Source organism: Urocampus carinirostris, chromosome 2 (assembly GCF_059441175.1).
Source record: "Urocampus carinirostris isolate Australia breed hairy pipefish chromosome 2, RoL_Ucar_1.0, whole genome shotgun sequence".
Classification (NCBI taxonomy): Eukaryota; Metazoa; Chordata; class Actinopteri; order Syngnathiformes; family Syngnathidae; genus Urocampus; species Urocampus carinirostris.
This window is the reverse complement of record NC_142350.1, coordinates 69,291,355-69,305,736: the sequence shown is the minus strand read 5'-3', so window position 1 is coordinate 69,305,736 and position 14,382 is coordinate 69,291,355. Positions and strand designations below refer to the sequence as shown.

General features: G+C 44.9%; 1 protein-coding gene across 5 annotated transcripts in view; it reads left to right on the top strand.

Moving 5' to 3' along the window:
* syngap1b (synaptic Ras GTPase activating protein 1b) overlaps positions 1 to 14,382 on the top strand; it is a 111,247-nt gene that overhangs the window by 44,500 nt on the left and 52,365 nt on the right. For 3 of the 5 annotated variants that reach the window (XM_088327646.1, XM_088327648.1, XM_088327645.1), the window contains 7 exons: positions 684 to 805; positions 3,020 to 3,173; positions 3,228 to 3,635; positions 6,895 to 7,233; positions 9,829 to 9,973; positions 13,784 to 13,928; positions 14,001 to 14,237. In XM_088327646.1, coding sequence (XP_088183772.1) covers positions 684 to 805; positions 3,020 to 3,173; positions 3,228 to 3,635; positions 6,895 to 7,233; positions 9,829 to 9,973; positions 13,784 to 13,928; positions 14,001 to 14,237 — 1,550 coding nt within the window. The remainder of the gene's footprint in view (positions 1 to 683; positions 806 to 3,019; positions 3,174 to 3,227; positions 3,636 to 6,894; positions 7,234 to 9,828; positions 9,974 to 13,783; positions 13,929 to 14,000; positions 14,238 to 14,382) is intronic. The other 2 variants (XM_088327647.1, XM_088327644.1) reach the window with 1 other exon arrangement.

Below are 14,382 nucleotides of genomic sequence, written 5' to 3'. Positions count from 1 at the left end.
AGGATACATTTTTATGTTTATACTTTCACAGACTTATAATAAGGTCAGACGACATTGCTACATTTTGATTTTGAGAAAACAGGGGAGGACTTTAAAAAACGCAATTTGTACAAAAACACTCGAGTTTTTCAAGATCCAACTTGAAAGAAAATATGATTAGAGTTAAGTTTAACAGACTTAAGATAAGGAGTTGCAAGGAGAACATATGAGGACTGAACAAAAAAACATTGGTTCTTACAAAAACCCTCAATTTGTACAATATCCATTTCAAAAGAACAATTGTTAAGTTTAGTTTAAGCGACTAAATATAAGTAGAAAATATATCAATGGATTTTGAGCTTGCAAGGAGAACAGGGGAGAGCTGTACAAAACCTCTAAATTTGTACATGATCTATCTCTGTGGAGCAATTGCCAAGTGTTTAGTTTAACAGATTTGAAATCGGTAGAGAATACATCAATCGATTTTGACCTTGCAAGGAGAAGAGGGAGGACTGTACAAAAAAAAACCTTAAGACGCAAAAATTCCCCCCCTCCTGGGTGTGTGAATCAAAAACTGCCACACGATTGGCCAACGGTGACAATAATGACGAACAACCTTGGCATCTTAAGCAATCTCCTTTGCAGGTGTCCAATAGTAAAAACAGGATGACCGTCTCAAATGATGGATTTCTCGTTTTGTGTAGAGTTTCCTGAGCAGGAGGTTGAAGGGCTCCATCAAGAGGGCCAAGAGTCAGCCCAAGCTGGACCGGAGCAGCAGCTTCCGACACATGATCCTGCCTCGCTTCCGAAGCGCCGACCAGGACAGGTCAGGGTCCTTGTCCCTGGGAGCCGGCTCCCCGCTAATCAAGAGCCTGCTCCCTTCAAGATGTCGTTGGTGAACCTTAAGACTCTATGAGCTCTTTGAATTGAACCACGAAAGCTGACTCCCCTCCAATCAGGAGCCGGCTCCTTTCAAGATAGTGACGTGTTGTTGGCTTAAGTAACAGCTCTGAGCTGGCTAATTGAAGTGAACAAACTCCCCACCAATCAGGAGCCAGCTCTTTTTGAAATAGTGCTGTGTTGTTCACAAATATAATGGCTCCATAAACTAGCTCTTTGAAGTGAATGACGAGAATTGGCTCCCATCAAAATAGTCACGACTGTAATGGCTCTATTGGCCAGCTCACAGAAGTAAAAGACAGGAGCTGGCTCCCCACCCATTGAGAGTCAGCTCCTTTGGAGAGTGAGGCGTCATCGCTGATCATAACTGGCTCTTTGAAGTGAACGACAAGAGCCAAACCCCATCAAGATAGTCACTAATGCAATGTCTCTATAGGCAAGTATAAGACAGGACCCGGCTCCCCACCAATCAGGAGCTGGCTCCCTTCAAAATAGTCACGTGTCGTTGGTGAACCTTAAGACTCTATGAGCTCTTTGAATTGAACCACGAAAGCTGACTCCCCTCCAATCAGGAGCCGGCTCCTTTCAAGATAGCGACGTGTTGTTAGTTTAAAGTAACAGCTCTGAGCTGACTAATTGAAGTGAACAAACTCCCCACCAATCAGGAGCCAGCTCCTTTTGAAATAGTGCTGTGTTGTTCACAAATATAATGGCTCCATAAACTAGCTCTTTGAAGTGAATGACGAGAATTGGCTCCCATCAAAATAGTCACGACTGTAATGGCTCTATTGGCCAGCTCACAGAAGTAAACGACAGGAGCTGGCTCCCCACCCATTGAGAGTCAGCTCCTTTGGGGAGTGAGGCGTCATCGCTGATCATAACTGGCTCTTTGAAGTGAACGACAAGAGCCAAACCCCATCAAGATAGTCACTAATGCAATGTCTCTATAGGCAAGTATAAGACAGGACCCGGCTCCCCACCAATCAGGAGCTGGCTCCCTTCAAAATAGTCACGTGTCGTTGGTGAACCTTAAGACTCTATGAGCTCTTTGAATTGAACCACGAAAGCTGACTCCCCTCCAATCAGGAGCCGGCTCCTTTCAAGATAGCGACGTGTTGTTAGTTTAAAGTAACAGCTCTGAGCTGACTAATTGAAGTGAACAAACTCCCCACCAATCAGGAGCCAGCTCCTTTTGAAATAGTGCTGTGTTGTTCACAAATATAATGGCTCCATAAACTAGCTCTTTGAAGTGAATGACGAGAATTGGCTCCCATCAAAATAGTCACGACTGTAATGGCTCTATTGGCCAGCTCACAGAAGTAAACGACAGGAGCCGGCTCCCCACCCATTATGAGTCAGCTCCTTTGGAGAGTGATGCGACATCGCTGATCATAACTGGCTCTTTGAAGTGAATGACGGGAGCCAAACCCCATCAAAATAGAGCTGGCTCCTTTCAAAATTGCGATGTGTCGTCTGTGATTTTAACCACACTATGAGACGGCTTTTTATAGTGCCTGACGGGAGTGGACTCCCTACCAATCAAGGCCCAGCTTCTTTCATAATGTATTGTCTGCGAACGTGAATGTCACGAAACGGAACGGGACTGTCTTGAAACGGGTCGGGAAGCGGGAAGTCGGAACTCATTTGCGTAGACGATCTGTCACTTTAATTGAGAAAGAAAAGTTGTCCGACACACAAACGGACCAAAAACAAAACAAAGCAGGCTCAAATGCAGGCAAAACTACAGACTAGGCATTTAATGGGATTGAACAGAACTTGCAGGAATCTCTCAGAATGTTACAGCAAAGTGCAACAAAGTCCAACAAGAACAAACAGGTATCGAACAGGCACGAACAGGTTTTCAACAAGGGTAAACAACGATCTGGCCAAGGGCAGTTCTAAAAGGCGCGTTTAAGTACCCATAGGAGTAATCAGGAAATGCAGGTCAGCCGGTGTCAAGGGGCGGGGCCAGCTGGGCGCCATGACAACCGTGCAGGACACGACAGCGAATGCTTTATAAACCGGCTTTTCCGAAGTGAAAGACGGGAGCCGTTCCCCGTCGAGATATTTACCCGTTGTTGGCGAACTTCTCTAAAGCTAGCGAGCGCTGACGCCGGTTCTTTTTCTTTTTGGCCAGTAGGGCGCGCCTGATGCAGAGCTTCAAAGAGTCGCACTCGCACGAGTCGCTGTTGTCGCCGAGCGGCGCGGCCGAGGCGCTGGACCTCACCCTGGACGAGGACGCCGTCATCAAGCCCGTCCACTCCAGCATCTTGGGCCAGGAGTACTGTTTCGAGGTGAGAGCCGCGCCCGGTTCCCGCGCCCGCTTCTAAACCCGCCCTCCGTTCCAGGTGACCACGTCCTCGGGAACCAAATGCTTCGCGTGCCGCTCGGCGGCCGAGCGGGACAAATGGATCGAGAACCTGCAGAGAGCCATCAAGCCCAACAAGGTGAGTCGGTTTGAAGAGCCGGACGGTCCGGCGAACCCCCGGGTGACGTTCCCGGCGTCCCTCGGGCAGGACAACAGTCGGCGCGTGGACAACGTCCTGAAGCTGTGGATCATCGAAGCTCGGGAACTGCCGGCCAAGAAGCGCTACTACTGCGAACTGTGCCTGGACGATATGCTCTACGCCCGCACCACCAGCAAGCCTCGTACCGATACCGTCTTCTGGGGCGAGCATTTCGAGTTCAACAACCTGCCGGCCGTCCGGAGCCTCCGTCTGCACCTTTACAAGGAAACCGACAAGAAACGCCGGAAGGTGAGACATGGTGTCTCCCCGTGGATTGACCGAGACGCGCTTTTTCTTATTCACGATGCGAGCAGACGTCGCCCGACATCAGAAATCTTTGCCGTGTTGTTCCACCGACCCCCTCCCCGCAACGGGATCACAACGAAAACATTTTTGTGTAGCCACTCATGATACACCCATTCTATCCTCATTCTTGTATTCAGTAACTAAAGCATGCGATTTAGAACAGATACACAACATATCGTGTATGAGTTGAATCAATGCCATTTTCTACAACAAGTCATGTCCCATTTCTTTCTGACGCCCTTTATCACAAAAATGTCTCAAAGGACTGCACAGGATTACAATGACCTGATCTTAAACCAACATGCGGGCAAGGAAAAACTCCAAACCTCAGCATGAGGAAAAAGAGCAACCTTGAGAAGGGACCTCACAAGTGGTATTCCCCGTCGTAAGCCAAGACGGGAGCGCAAACGTGGTCGGGACCAAAAAAACGGGTCGAGGCCAGGGAACCCTCGGGAGCAAATAACAGGAGGGTGTCAGGGTCGAAAAAGGGGCTTGCCTAGTGTAAACTGAGGTTCGCAGACGGACTGACAAAAGGGAACAGACAGGAGTGGGTTCAAATAGAGACAGGGAGCCAATCTGAGTCCGAGGAAGTTGGCGCCAAAGGAGTGGGTACAGGTGGAGTATATCGGTAATCGTGACATGAGTGCTATGAAGTATGTGCTAGCAGCAAAATAGCGGCTTCATTTTAGTTATCAACCCGAAGTCAAGTCAAGTCACATTTATTTATATAGCCGTTAATCACAAAAATGTCTCAAAGGACTGCACAGGATTACAATGATACAATGACCTGATCTTAAACCAACATGCGGGCAAGAAACAACTCAAAACCTCAGCTTGAGGAAAAGGAGAAACCTTGAGAAGGGACCTCACAAGTGGTATCCCCCTTTCAGGAAGACCAGGGTGAATTACATTTAGCATTACAGTACACAAACATAGTAAACACTAGGTAAGATGTTGAAAATTTGTCCGGAAAGTGCATGACAGCAGCGACGCCCCCAGCCTGTAAACTAATCCAGAAAGTCTATGACGGCCACGACGCAGTTTCCCATCTCTGCCGGCTGGTCCATGCAGGCGTTCACATGCTTCAGGTCAAACGCTGGTTCGCTGACTCATCTCCAATCCTCCTTCTCCTTCGTATCACCACCAGGCAGGCGGTCGGAAAAAGACAGGACAATACAGAATATGAGGTGGGCATTAATCATACCCCCCTTTGGGAGTTTATCTTCCACAGCACATCCTGGTATTGGAAATTCATGAATACAATTAGAATGAAAATAAAATAAGGTAGGGTCAAATAAAACTCAAAACTTATTCTAATTCTAACACAGGGACACAACCATCCCAATTTTACTCTTAGCTGCTGGCATATGAGCAATGTTCCCTCTCAGCTGCGTGAGTGCCCAATTGCGCACTACCCAGAGCTTTTCTGCGCACAAGAAAATCCAGCCGGCTCACAAAAATCAGGGCTCCAAATTGCTAATTAAGAAGCGAATTAAGTCAAAGTTACGGTGCATGAAGGTCAAAATACACAGGTTCCCATGAGACTGTGCTCAAAATGCGGTATTTTGAAGTCAAGGTCGAAGTAGAACAAAGTTGATTAAAGTTAGTAGAGTTTTTCGAGAACCGGCTTCTTCGGCTCGGCTCACTAAAAGGACCCGGCTCTTTCGGGTCCCAAGCGGCTCTTCAGGTTGTTTTTGCTTCTTTCATCCCTATATGACCAAATATGATGTAAAATTATGCACCAAAGGACTTAAAGAAAGGGGGAGTAGAACAAAAAAGAAAAAATACCAAAATGAAAAAAGAGTGAAAAGCTGAGAAAAAAAAGAAACAAAGAGAAAAAGGAAGGAAAATTTCAGGAAAAAAAAAACGGAAAAAAAGATAAAAAGGAACAAAGGAAAAAAGTAAATAGAGAACAAAAAGAAAAAAGTAACAGCTAGGAAAAAATAAACACAATGAGATTTTTTTAAAGGAATTAAAAAAAATTGAAAAAAACAGGGAAAAACAAGAAAAAGTTTGCGTTGCATTCAAAAATTTCCAATGATAACAAGTCAATCTTGTTGCCAACATTGTACTTCCACTCAAAAATGGGATTAAATCCAGTTGTGTATCGTGCAACCGACTCAATAAGCCCCCAAAAAAGTTAATATTATGTGACAAAATATATCAGGAAATAAAAAGAAATGGACATCTTGTGAAAGAATTGTAAAAACAAATGACGTTTGTAGGCCGTACAACCTTTGCAATAGTACATGAGTCAATTCATTCAAAAGTGAAAAATAATTTTGCATTGCCGGAAACTCAGCAAAATGTCAAGTTTTGGACATGTTTGGTCATGACTTAGTTGCCACACTTGGGATTGCCGTTGCTCACTGTTGTTTCAAGCGTTGCTCACCCACTTTGTGTGAGCGCTCAGACCCCTAAGGAAAATGAGGGGGAACATTGCACATGAGCCTGCCGAAACTATTTGAAATCATTTTGCATGTGAATCTTTTGGACTCCAAAATCTCGCATTCTGTTGTGACCGGGTGGAAACCTATGTTGGCCTGCAGCGGGACAAGCGCCACCAGGCTGTACTTGCCCAAGTGTTGGGTCTAAAACAACCACTGAAGTGTGGAAGAGCTGAAAAAAATTGGCTAACCGTAAAAGAAAATGCACCGGCCAAAGACTTAAGTTTTTAAACCAGTTGCAACCGGGGAGAGGAGATCTTTCCATACTCTCTTTCTCAATCTCGATCTCACTCTCAGCCATCCCCTGTCTGCATCGGTGTTTTATTGAAATCCCAAGACATGGAAAAGTACTGGTATGTTGAGACAAAGACAAAAGACCACTCCCCCTGGGGGTGGTCTTCAGCTTCAAACAAAGACAGGAAGACTAAGAGACGCCTAAAGTGAACGTCAAACTGATTAGAAATACACACCTTGAGCAAATCCGTTTAAACCTACTTTAGTCCAAGACACACCATGAAAAACGGTACCACTTTAGCTGTCAGGGGATCCAACCAAAGATTGTAAAGTTAATGAAATCAAACAATAGTTATAGGTATTGTCTAGTCAATATAAGATGTTGCTGTCTGGGTGAACGTTTGTACAGACAGGAAGCGTGATTCATGTCTTTACCCACCAACCGGAGGGTGTAGGCTTTCCAAACGTGACCTAAACCTTCCATTAGAGACTATAACAGCGTTGTGTCCTTCTTGCGGCAGGAGAAGAGCACCTACCTGGGTCTGGTGAGCATCCCCATCTCCAGCATCACGGGCCGTCAGTTTGTGGAGCAGTGGTATCCCGTCATCCAGCCCAGCGTCCTCACCAAGGGGGCGGGCGTGGGGGGCGGAGGCAAGATCATCAACGCTTCCTTGCGCCTCAAGTCTCGCTTCCAGACCATGAACATCTTGCCCATGGAGCTCTACAAGGAGTTCGCCGAGTACGTCACCAACAACTATCGAACGCTCTGCGCCGTCTTGGAGCCTGTCCTGAGTGTCAAAAGCAAGGAGGAGGTGGCCTGTGCCCTGGTACACATCCTGCAGAGCACCGGCAAAGCCAAGGTAACTCGCCGGCAACTCCTCTATGCTGAGGGCTGTGGAACAACTGTCCTCAAACTGATAAATGGATCGTAAATTCCGGACTACAAACCGCCACTTTTTTTCTAGATTTAAACACTGCGACTTACGATACGATGCGACGTATTCACTTTTTTTGGGTCGCGAGGGTGTCAGCCGCAACTTCGGAGACGCGTCGAGCCATTCTAACTGAGCACCCCGGCTCGGGGCTGACTCCCTGTCCGGCCTCACGTCCATAGCGGGTCGCCAACACCCAGGACCGAGGAATCCCACCGTTTTATACAACCTAAGCATCGCAAGGGCTGCGGGCGGGTGTAGATGTGATGTTATTTCTGCCCAGAGCTGTAAATGTGAAGAAACTCAATGAAGCGCGGATAAACGGCAAGAGTAATTATGATTCCCTGTAGTAGCCATTTGCCTCATCATCTCATTAGAATGGATAAAGGAGACTCCCACTGTCCCTAGGGAGTAAAATCCCAAACTGGGCAGAATCAGCAGGGTAATGTTTAGTACCAAAAAGTAACACATTGTGCTTCGATTAAGATACTGGTTTGCGGATTGTGTCAGTAGCTGTCAATCTACATCAACTAGAGCAGCCGTCAATATAAATGAAATTGGCAATGACATATACGCAGGACAAAAACAAAAACGCCTTCTGTATTTTGTACAATCACAACATCTTTTATCAGACTGACAGTATCCGGACCGGACTACAAGCCACTTCATGCTGAGCCATGTGACTGATCTTAAGCTTTCCCATCCCTTCCGCACATGACAAATCGATAGAGAGGAGATCAAGTATTGTTACTATTACATAAAAAAACATTATTGGTGGATGCTGGCACCAGCTAAGGAGTGGTACAGGATGCTTATCAGAGTGACAGAAATCGGACCGGACTACAAGCCACTGCATGCTTAGCCATGTGGCTGATTTTAAGCTTTCTCATCCCTTGCGCACATGACAAAAAGATGGAGAGGAGACCAAGTATTGCCGCTACAACATAAAATAACCTTATAGGTAGATGCTGACAATAGTTACAAACTAAGGAGTGGTACAGGATACTTATCAGACTGACAGTATCCGGACCGGACTACAAGCCACTTCATGCTGAGCCATGTGACTGATCTTAAGCTTTCCCATCCCTTGCGCACATGACAAATTGATAGAGTGATCAAGTGATGCTACTACTACATAAAAAAAACACTTTTTACATGCCAAATCTAGTTACTAATGATTGGTACAGGATACTCATCAGACTGACAGTCATCGGACTGGACTACAAGCCACTGTATGCTGAGCCATGTGACTGACTGATCTTAAGCTTTCCCATCCTTTGCTACTACTACATAAAAAACAGTTTACATGCCAAATCTAGTTACTAACTAATGATTGGTACAGGATACTGATCAGACTGACAGTAATCGAACTGGACTACAGGCCACTGCATGCGGAGCCATGTGACTGATCTTAAGCTTTCCCATCCTTTGCGCACATGACAAATTGATAGAGAGGAACCTACTACTACATAAAAAAAACATTTTACATGCCAAATCTAGTTACTAACTAATGATTGGTACAGTATACTCATCAGACTGACAGTAATCGGACCGGACTACAAGCCACTGCATGCATGTGCCATGTGACTGATCTTAAGCTTGCCCATCCTTTGCCCACATGACAAATTGATAGAGAGATCAAGTGATGCGAATACTACATAAAAAAACATTATAGATAGATGCTGACAAGAGTTACAAACTAAGGAGTGGTACAGACTGACAGTATCCGGACCGGACTACAAGCCTCTGCATGTGGAGCCATGTGGCTGATCTTAAGCGGGGGGGATTTTGTAAGGTTTATTGTTCTATATTCTTTATCAATTATCCATTATCGGTCAAATCATAATACGCTACAAAGCCAAGAGGCCGAGACACTTGCTCCCAGCCAAGAGGCTGAGTCAAGGTCCAAGTCATAGGGCCAAGCAGCGATCAGTGCGAATGCACCGTTCCCGGAGGTACTGCAATACCGGGCCGATGCGTGGTTCCAAAATTGTGTACGAACTAAATTCTGGACTGTGTTGGCTAGGACTGTGATTTGCAAACTGGCTGAGAGCAAGCGTGATCACTATTTCTGCAATTGGGAGATGGAATAGGAGCTTGCTCTGTCCACTCCACGCATCGGCTGATCTTAAGCTTTCCCATCCTTTGCGCACATGACAAATTGATTAAGAGGAACCTACTACTACATAAAAAACCTTATAGGTAGATGCTGACATAAGTTACTAAGGAGTGGTACAGGATACCTGGTTATGGAGTTGCTACCAGTTTGAAATGACGTCAAAGTTTTTGACCGGCTAGGAAAGATAGAACCTATTTAGTCAGCCAGCACAAAAGCATTTATGTATCATTGCATGTAGTGGCCCTGAGACAGGCATTGTGGGAAATGTAGTTTTAGACATTTTAAGCTCTCGAAGGCCACATAAAACGGATAAGGAAAATTCCTTCGCCATTACTCGGTGTCTGCCAAAGGGCGTGGAAGTGGGATGAGAAGCCAAAAACCGCCTTTCGGTCCTCCTCCTCCAGGACTTCCTGTCGGACATGGCCATGTGCGAGGTGGACCGGTTCTTGGAGCGGGAGCACCTGATTTTCCGAGAGAACACGCTGGCCACCAAAGCAATAGAAGAGTACCTCAAACTCATCGGACACAAGTACCTCAAGGACGCCATCGGTGAGTACCTTCAATCTTGAAATGTGGGTGAAGTGCTTGAAAACGCTTGAAATGATTTCCATGTTTCACACTTTTAAAGGAAAAGCATTTAAAAAAGTGCCTGAAAATGACACCGACGGTGGCTCCGGGCCTCATTATCGACTTTTTATGTGGAGCGTTACTGCCCCCTACTGCCGCATCCAAGAAGACGGCTTTAGTCATTTCATATGTTTTGAAAAACACAAGAAATAAAAATGTAATACCGTAAATTCCGGACTATAGAGCGCACCTGATTGTAAGCCGCACCCACCACATTTTAAGGGAAAACCGATTTTGTACGTACACAAGCCGCACCTGCATATAAGCCGCATGCGCCCACATTAAAAAGTGTAACACATACACAAAACTAACCCAAACCCGACTTCGAGTCCGGCGATTGAAACTAAATGTCCTTCATTAAAGTCCACAGTCCAAAAATCACAGCCGGCAAAATGAACGGATAATGATACAGTACTTAAGGTTTGATGCAGGCCTGCAGAGTCCGGGTCCCGTTGAAAGTAATCCACAGAAAAAAGTGTATATTTCCAAAGGTAAGGGTGGGAAAAATATATCAGATGAACACATTTACTCACACAACTCCTTTTTCTTTAACTTTTTACGCCCTCTTCACTTTTTCTGTCCGTCCCTCACCTTTAGCGGTCCCCCTTAAACTCGTCACCCTGCGTTTGTTCCGCCCCTCCTTTTTCATTCACCCGTGCAAAACATATCAGAATAAGTGTCTAAAATAAATACAAAGAAATACAGCAAATACATATTATACATGGGTTACACATATTTACAAAGAAAGACGGTACACCGAGAGAGTTTTCAAAGCTTTAATAATAATAATATAAGTTTCATCCCAAACAGTGCCTAGGCAGTTAATGCTAGCAACACTCGAGCGCTGCTAGAAAAATGACATCAATTGGCCGCATCACTGAATAAGCCGCAGGGTTGAACGTTTGGGAAAAAAGTAGCGGCTTATAGTCCGGAATTTACGGTCTTACATATCTACAAAAAATTAATACAATGCAAAACAATTTTAGCTTTTTACACACTGTCAAACAATGACACAAAATCACTGAAAATGCAAAACGATAAAATATCATCTCTTTAAGTGGCGGCACAGAGGCTGAGTGGTTAGCGTGTCTGCGGCACAGTTCTGAGGTCACGGGATCCAATCCAGCGACCAGCCTTCCTGTGCGGAGTTTGCATGTTCTCCCTTGCGTGGGTTTCCCCTGGGCGCTCCAGTAATTGGCCGGTCCCAATTGTCCCTAGTTGTGAATGAGCGAGTGAATTGTCTGTCTCTGTGTGCTCTTCGACTGGCTGCCAACCGGGGCTCCAGCACCCCCGCGACCCTACTGAGGATAAGTCAAGTCAAGTCCCATTTCTTTCTGACGCCCTTAATCCCAAAAATGTCTCAAAGGACTGCACAGGATTACAATTGCACAATGACCTGATCTTAAACCAACATGCGGGCAAGGAACTCAAAACCTCAGCGTGAGGAAAAAGAAAAACCTTGAGAAAGGACCTAACAAGTCATCATCCCTCTTAAAAGCGGTGCAGATAATGGATGGATCTCCTCAGTGCTAAAATGCCAAAACTTCAACTATTTAAAATCTTATTTTAACCAATTTAGACACAGATCCTGTGAGAAACACGCGGAAAATATAAGTCAAAATAAGTCAAAGAAAAAGCAAAAGATCGGGGCGGGGCCAATTGGGCGCCATGGCAACCGTGACTTTTTGGAGAGCGATTCAAACCGATGTTTTTTTTGTACCGGTTGCTGTATTTTGAATAGCGCTTGTAAATCAGGCACCCCCACTGTAATTGAAGGGATAATAGACCCGATAGTGGGCTGTCGCTGTTTTCCACTTTTCCTTCCCCTTATTACTCACTATTTTGGGACTCATTATGGTGGGCAGAAAAAGGAAATAAAACCCATAAAATGACCATTACTATGAAATGAGATGTGGTCCCTCTCCAACGTGCCAGTGCCACCGTCGACTGTTAAGAGGTCTAATTTATTCTTAGCGACCCATTTTCAGGCTCCGACCCACCTGTTGCTAAATTTTGGTCTAGTAGACACTCTAAATAGGATGAGAAGGCATCGATGATTTTTGAGTTTGCAAGGAGTACAGGAGAAGACAGTATAAAACCCTCAAGATGTACCATTTGGTAACGTTAACACGCTTTAAAAATCAGCAATTGCTCTATAAAGTATTTGACAGGGGGCGATAGAGAAGTGGCTTTGATTTCCCCGCTGCGTCCCAAGCTATTTTAGGCGCTAGGGCCACAGGGGACTTGAAATGAATCAGACTCCGAGCGTGGTTTGTTGGATGACAGGAAGCAAACAAAACAAACTTGATCGAATCTAATTTTGGACGCTCGCGGATGTAAATCAGAGCGCTAAGCTAGCAAATGCTAACTATCTTTAGTCATTGATGATGTAAGTTTGTAGCTAATATGCAATTCTATGAAGATGATTAAAATAGTGGGGGGGTGATTCAAACAAGTGATCGCTACAAATACCTTGATTGTTACAATTAGGAAATAGTCCTATTCATACAGTTTTCCTTTTTGATCCTTTTCTTTTTTATTCATTTTTTTCCCCTCTTCCCTTCCTCAATTTCCCCCCTTTCCTGTCTTTTATTCTATTTCTCTTCTCCCTTTTTTCAGTTTTTACCTTTTTTCTTGTTTTCCTTTTTTTCCTTTTTCCCTCTTTTTTGTTAATTTGCTCTTCCCTTCTTCAATTTTCCCCCTCTCCTGTCTTTTATTCTATTTCTCTTCTCCCATTTTCGGTTTTTGCCCTTTTTCTTGTTTTCCTTTATTTATTTTTTCCCTTTTTCCCTCCCTTTTTCTTAGTTGCTCTTCTCTTCCTCAATTTACCCCCTTTCCTGTCTCTTATTCAATTTCTCTTCTCCTTTTTTCAGTTTTTGCCTTTTTTCTTGTTTTCCTTTTTTTGTTTTGTTTCCTTTTCCCCTCATTTTTGTTAATTTGATCTCCCCCTCCTCAATTTTCACCCTTCACCGTCTTTTATTGTATTCATCTTCTACCTTTTTTCAGTTTTTGCCCTTTTTCTTGATTTCCTTTTTTTGTTTTTTTTCCCTTTTCCCTCTTTTTTTAGAAGTTGCTCTTCCCTTCCTCAATTTTCCCCCTTTCCTGTCTTTTGTTCTATTTCTCTTCTTCCTTTTTTCAGTTTTTGCCCTTTTTCCTTGTTCTCCTTTTTTTCCTTTTTTTTCCTTTCCCCCTCTTTTTTGTTAATTTGCTCTCCCCTTCCTCAATTTCCCCCCTTGCCTGTCTTTTATTCTATTTCTCTTCTCCCATTTTTCAGTTTTTGCCCTTTTTCTTGTTTTCCCTTATTGTTTTTTTTCCCTTTTCCCTCTTTTTGGTTAATTTGCTCTTCCCTTCCTCAGTTTTCCCCCTTTCCTGTCTTTTATTCTGCTTCTCTTCTCCCTTTTTCAGTTTTTAAAATTTTTCCTTGTTCTCCTTTTTTTGTTTTTTTCTTTTTCCCTCTTTTTTTTTCTAATTTGGTCTTCCCTTTTTTTTTTTCTTGTTTACCTCTTTTTCCCCATTTTGCCCTTTCCCCTGTTCTTTTGCCCCTATTCCCCTTCCTTTTTTCTTTTTATTCCTTTTGCCTAATCCGTTTCCCATTTCCCCTTTTTTTCCCCTACTTTACCCGATGTCACTCTTTAACGCTACTAGGAAAAAGGTTTGGAAATGGGAAAACGCCCCTCATGTGATTTTCAGTCTCCGAAAGGTGCGTTTCATTCGCGTCCTGTCCCCCGCCAGGCGAATTCATCCGGGCCTTGTACGAATCGGAGGAGAACTGCGAGGTGGACCCCATGCGGACCCCGCCCTCGGTTCTGCCAGACCACCAGGCCAACCTGAGGATGTGCTGCGAACTGGCCCTCTGCAAGATCGTCAACTCGCACTGGTGGGCGCGCGAAAAAGCGCTAATATGCTAACACGCTAACGGGGATTGACGCGGGGCGTGCTTTGCCGTTAGCTTGTTCCCGCGCGAGCTGAAGGAAGTCCTGGCCTCCTGGCGATCCCGCTGCGCCGAACGAGGTCGGGAGGACATCGCCGAACGTTTGATCTCCGGCTCGCTCTTCCTGCGCTTCTTGTGTCCCGCCATCATGTCGCCCTCGCTCTTCAACCTGACGCAGGAGTACCCCGACGAGCAGACCTCACGGACCCTCACCCTCATCGCCAAAGTGGTGCAGAACCTGGCTAACTTCTCCAAGTAGGTGCACGCTTCACCTTCATCTTCTTCGTCTGGGGCTTTCCTTTCTATGTCATCCACTTATAGGGTCAATTCTTGGAATCAAGAAGTTTTATATCCCTATTAAGTCAAGTCATGTTGATTTGTTTGGCCCTTCATCACACAG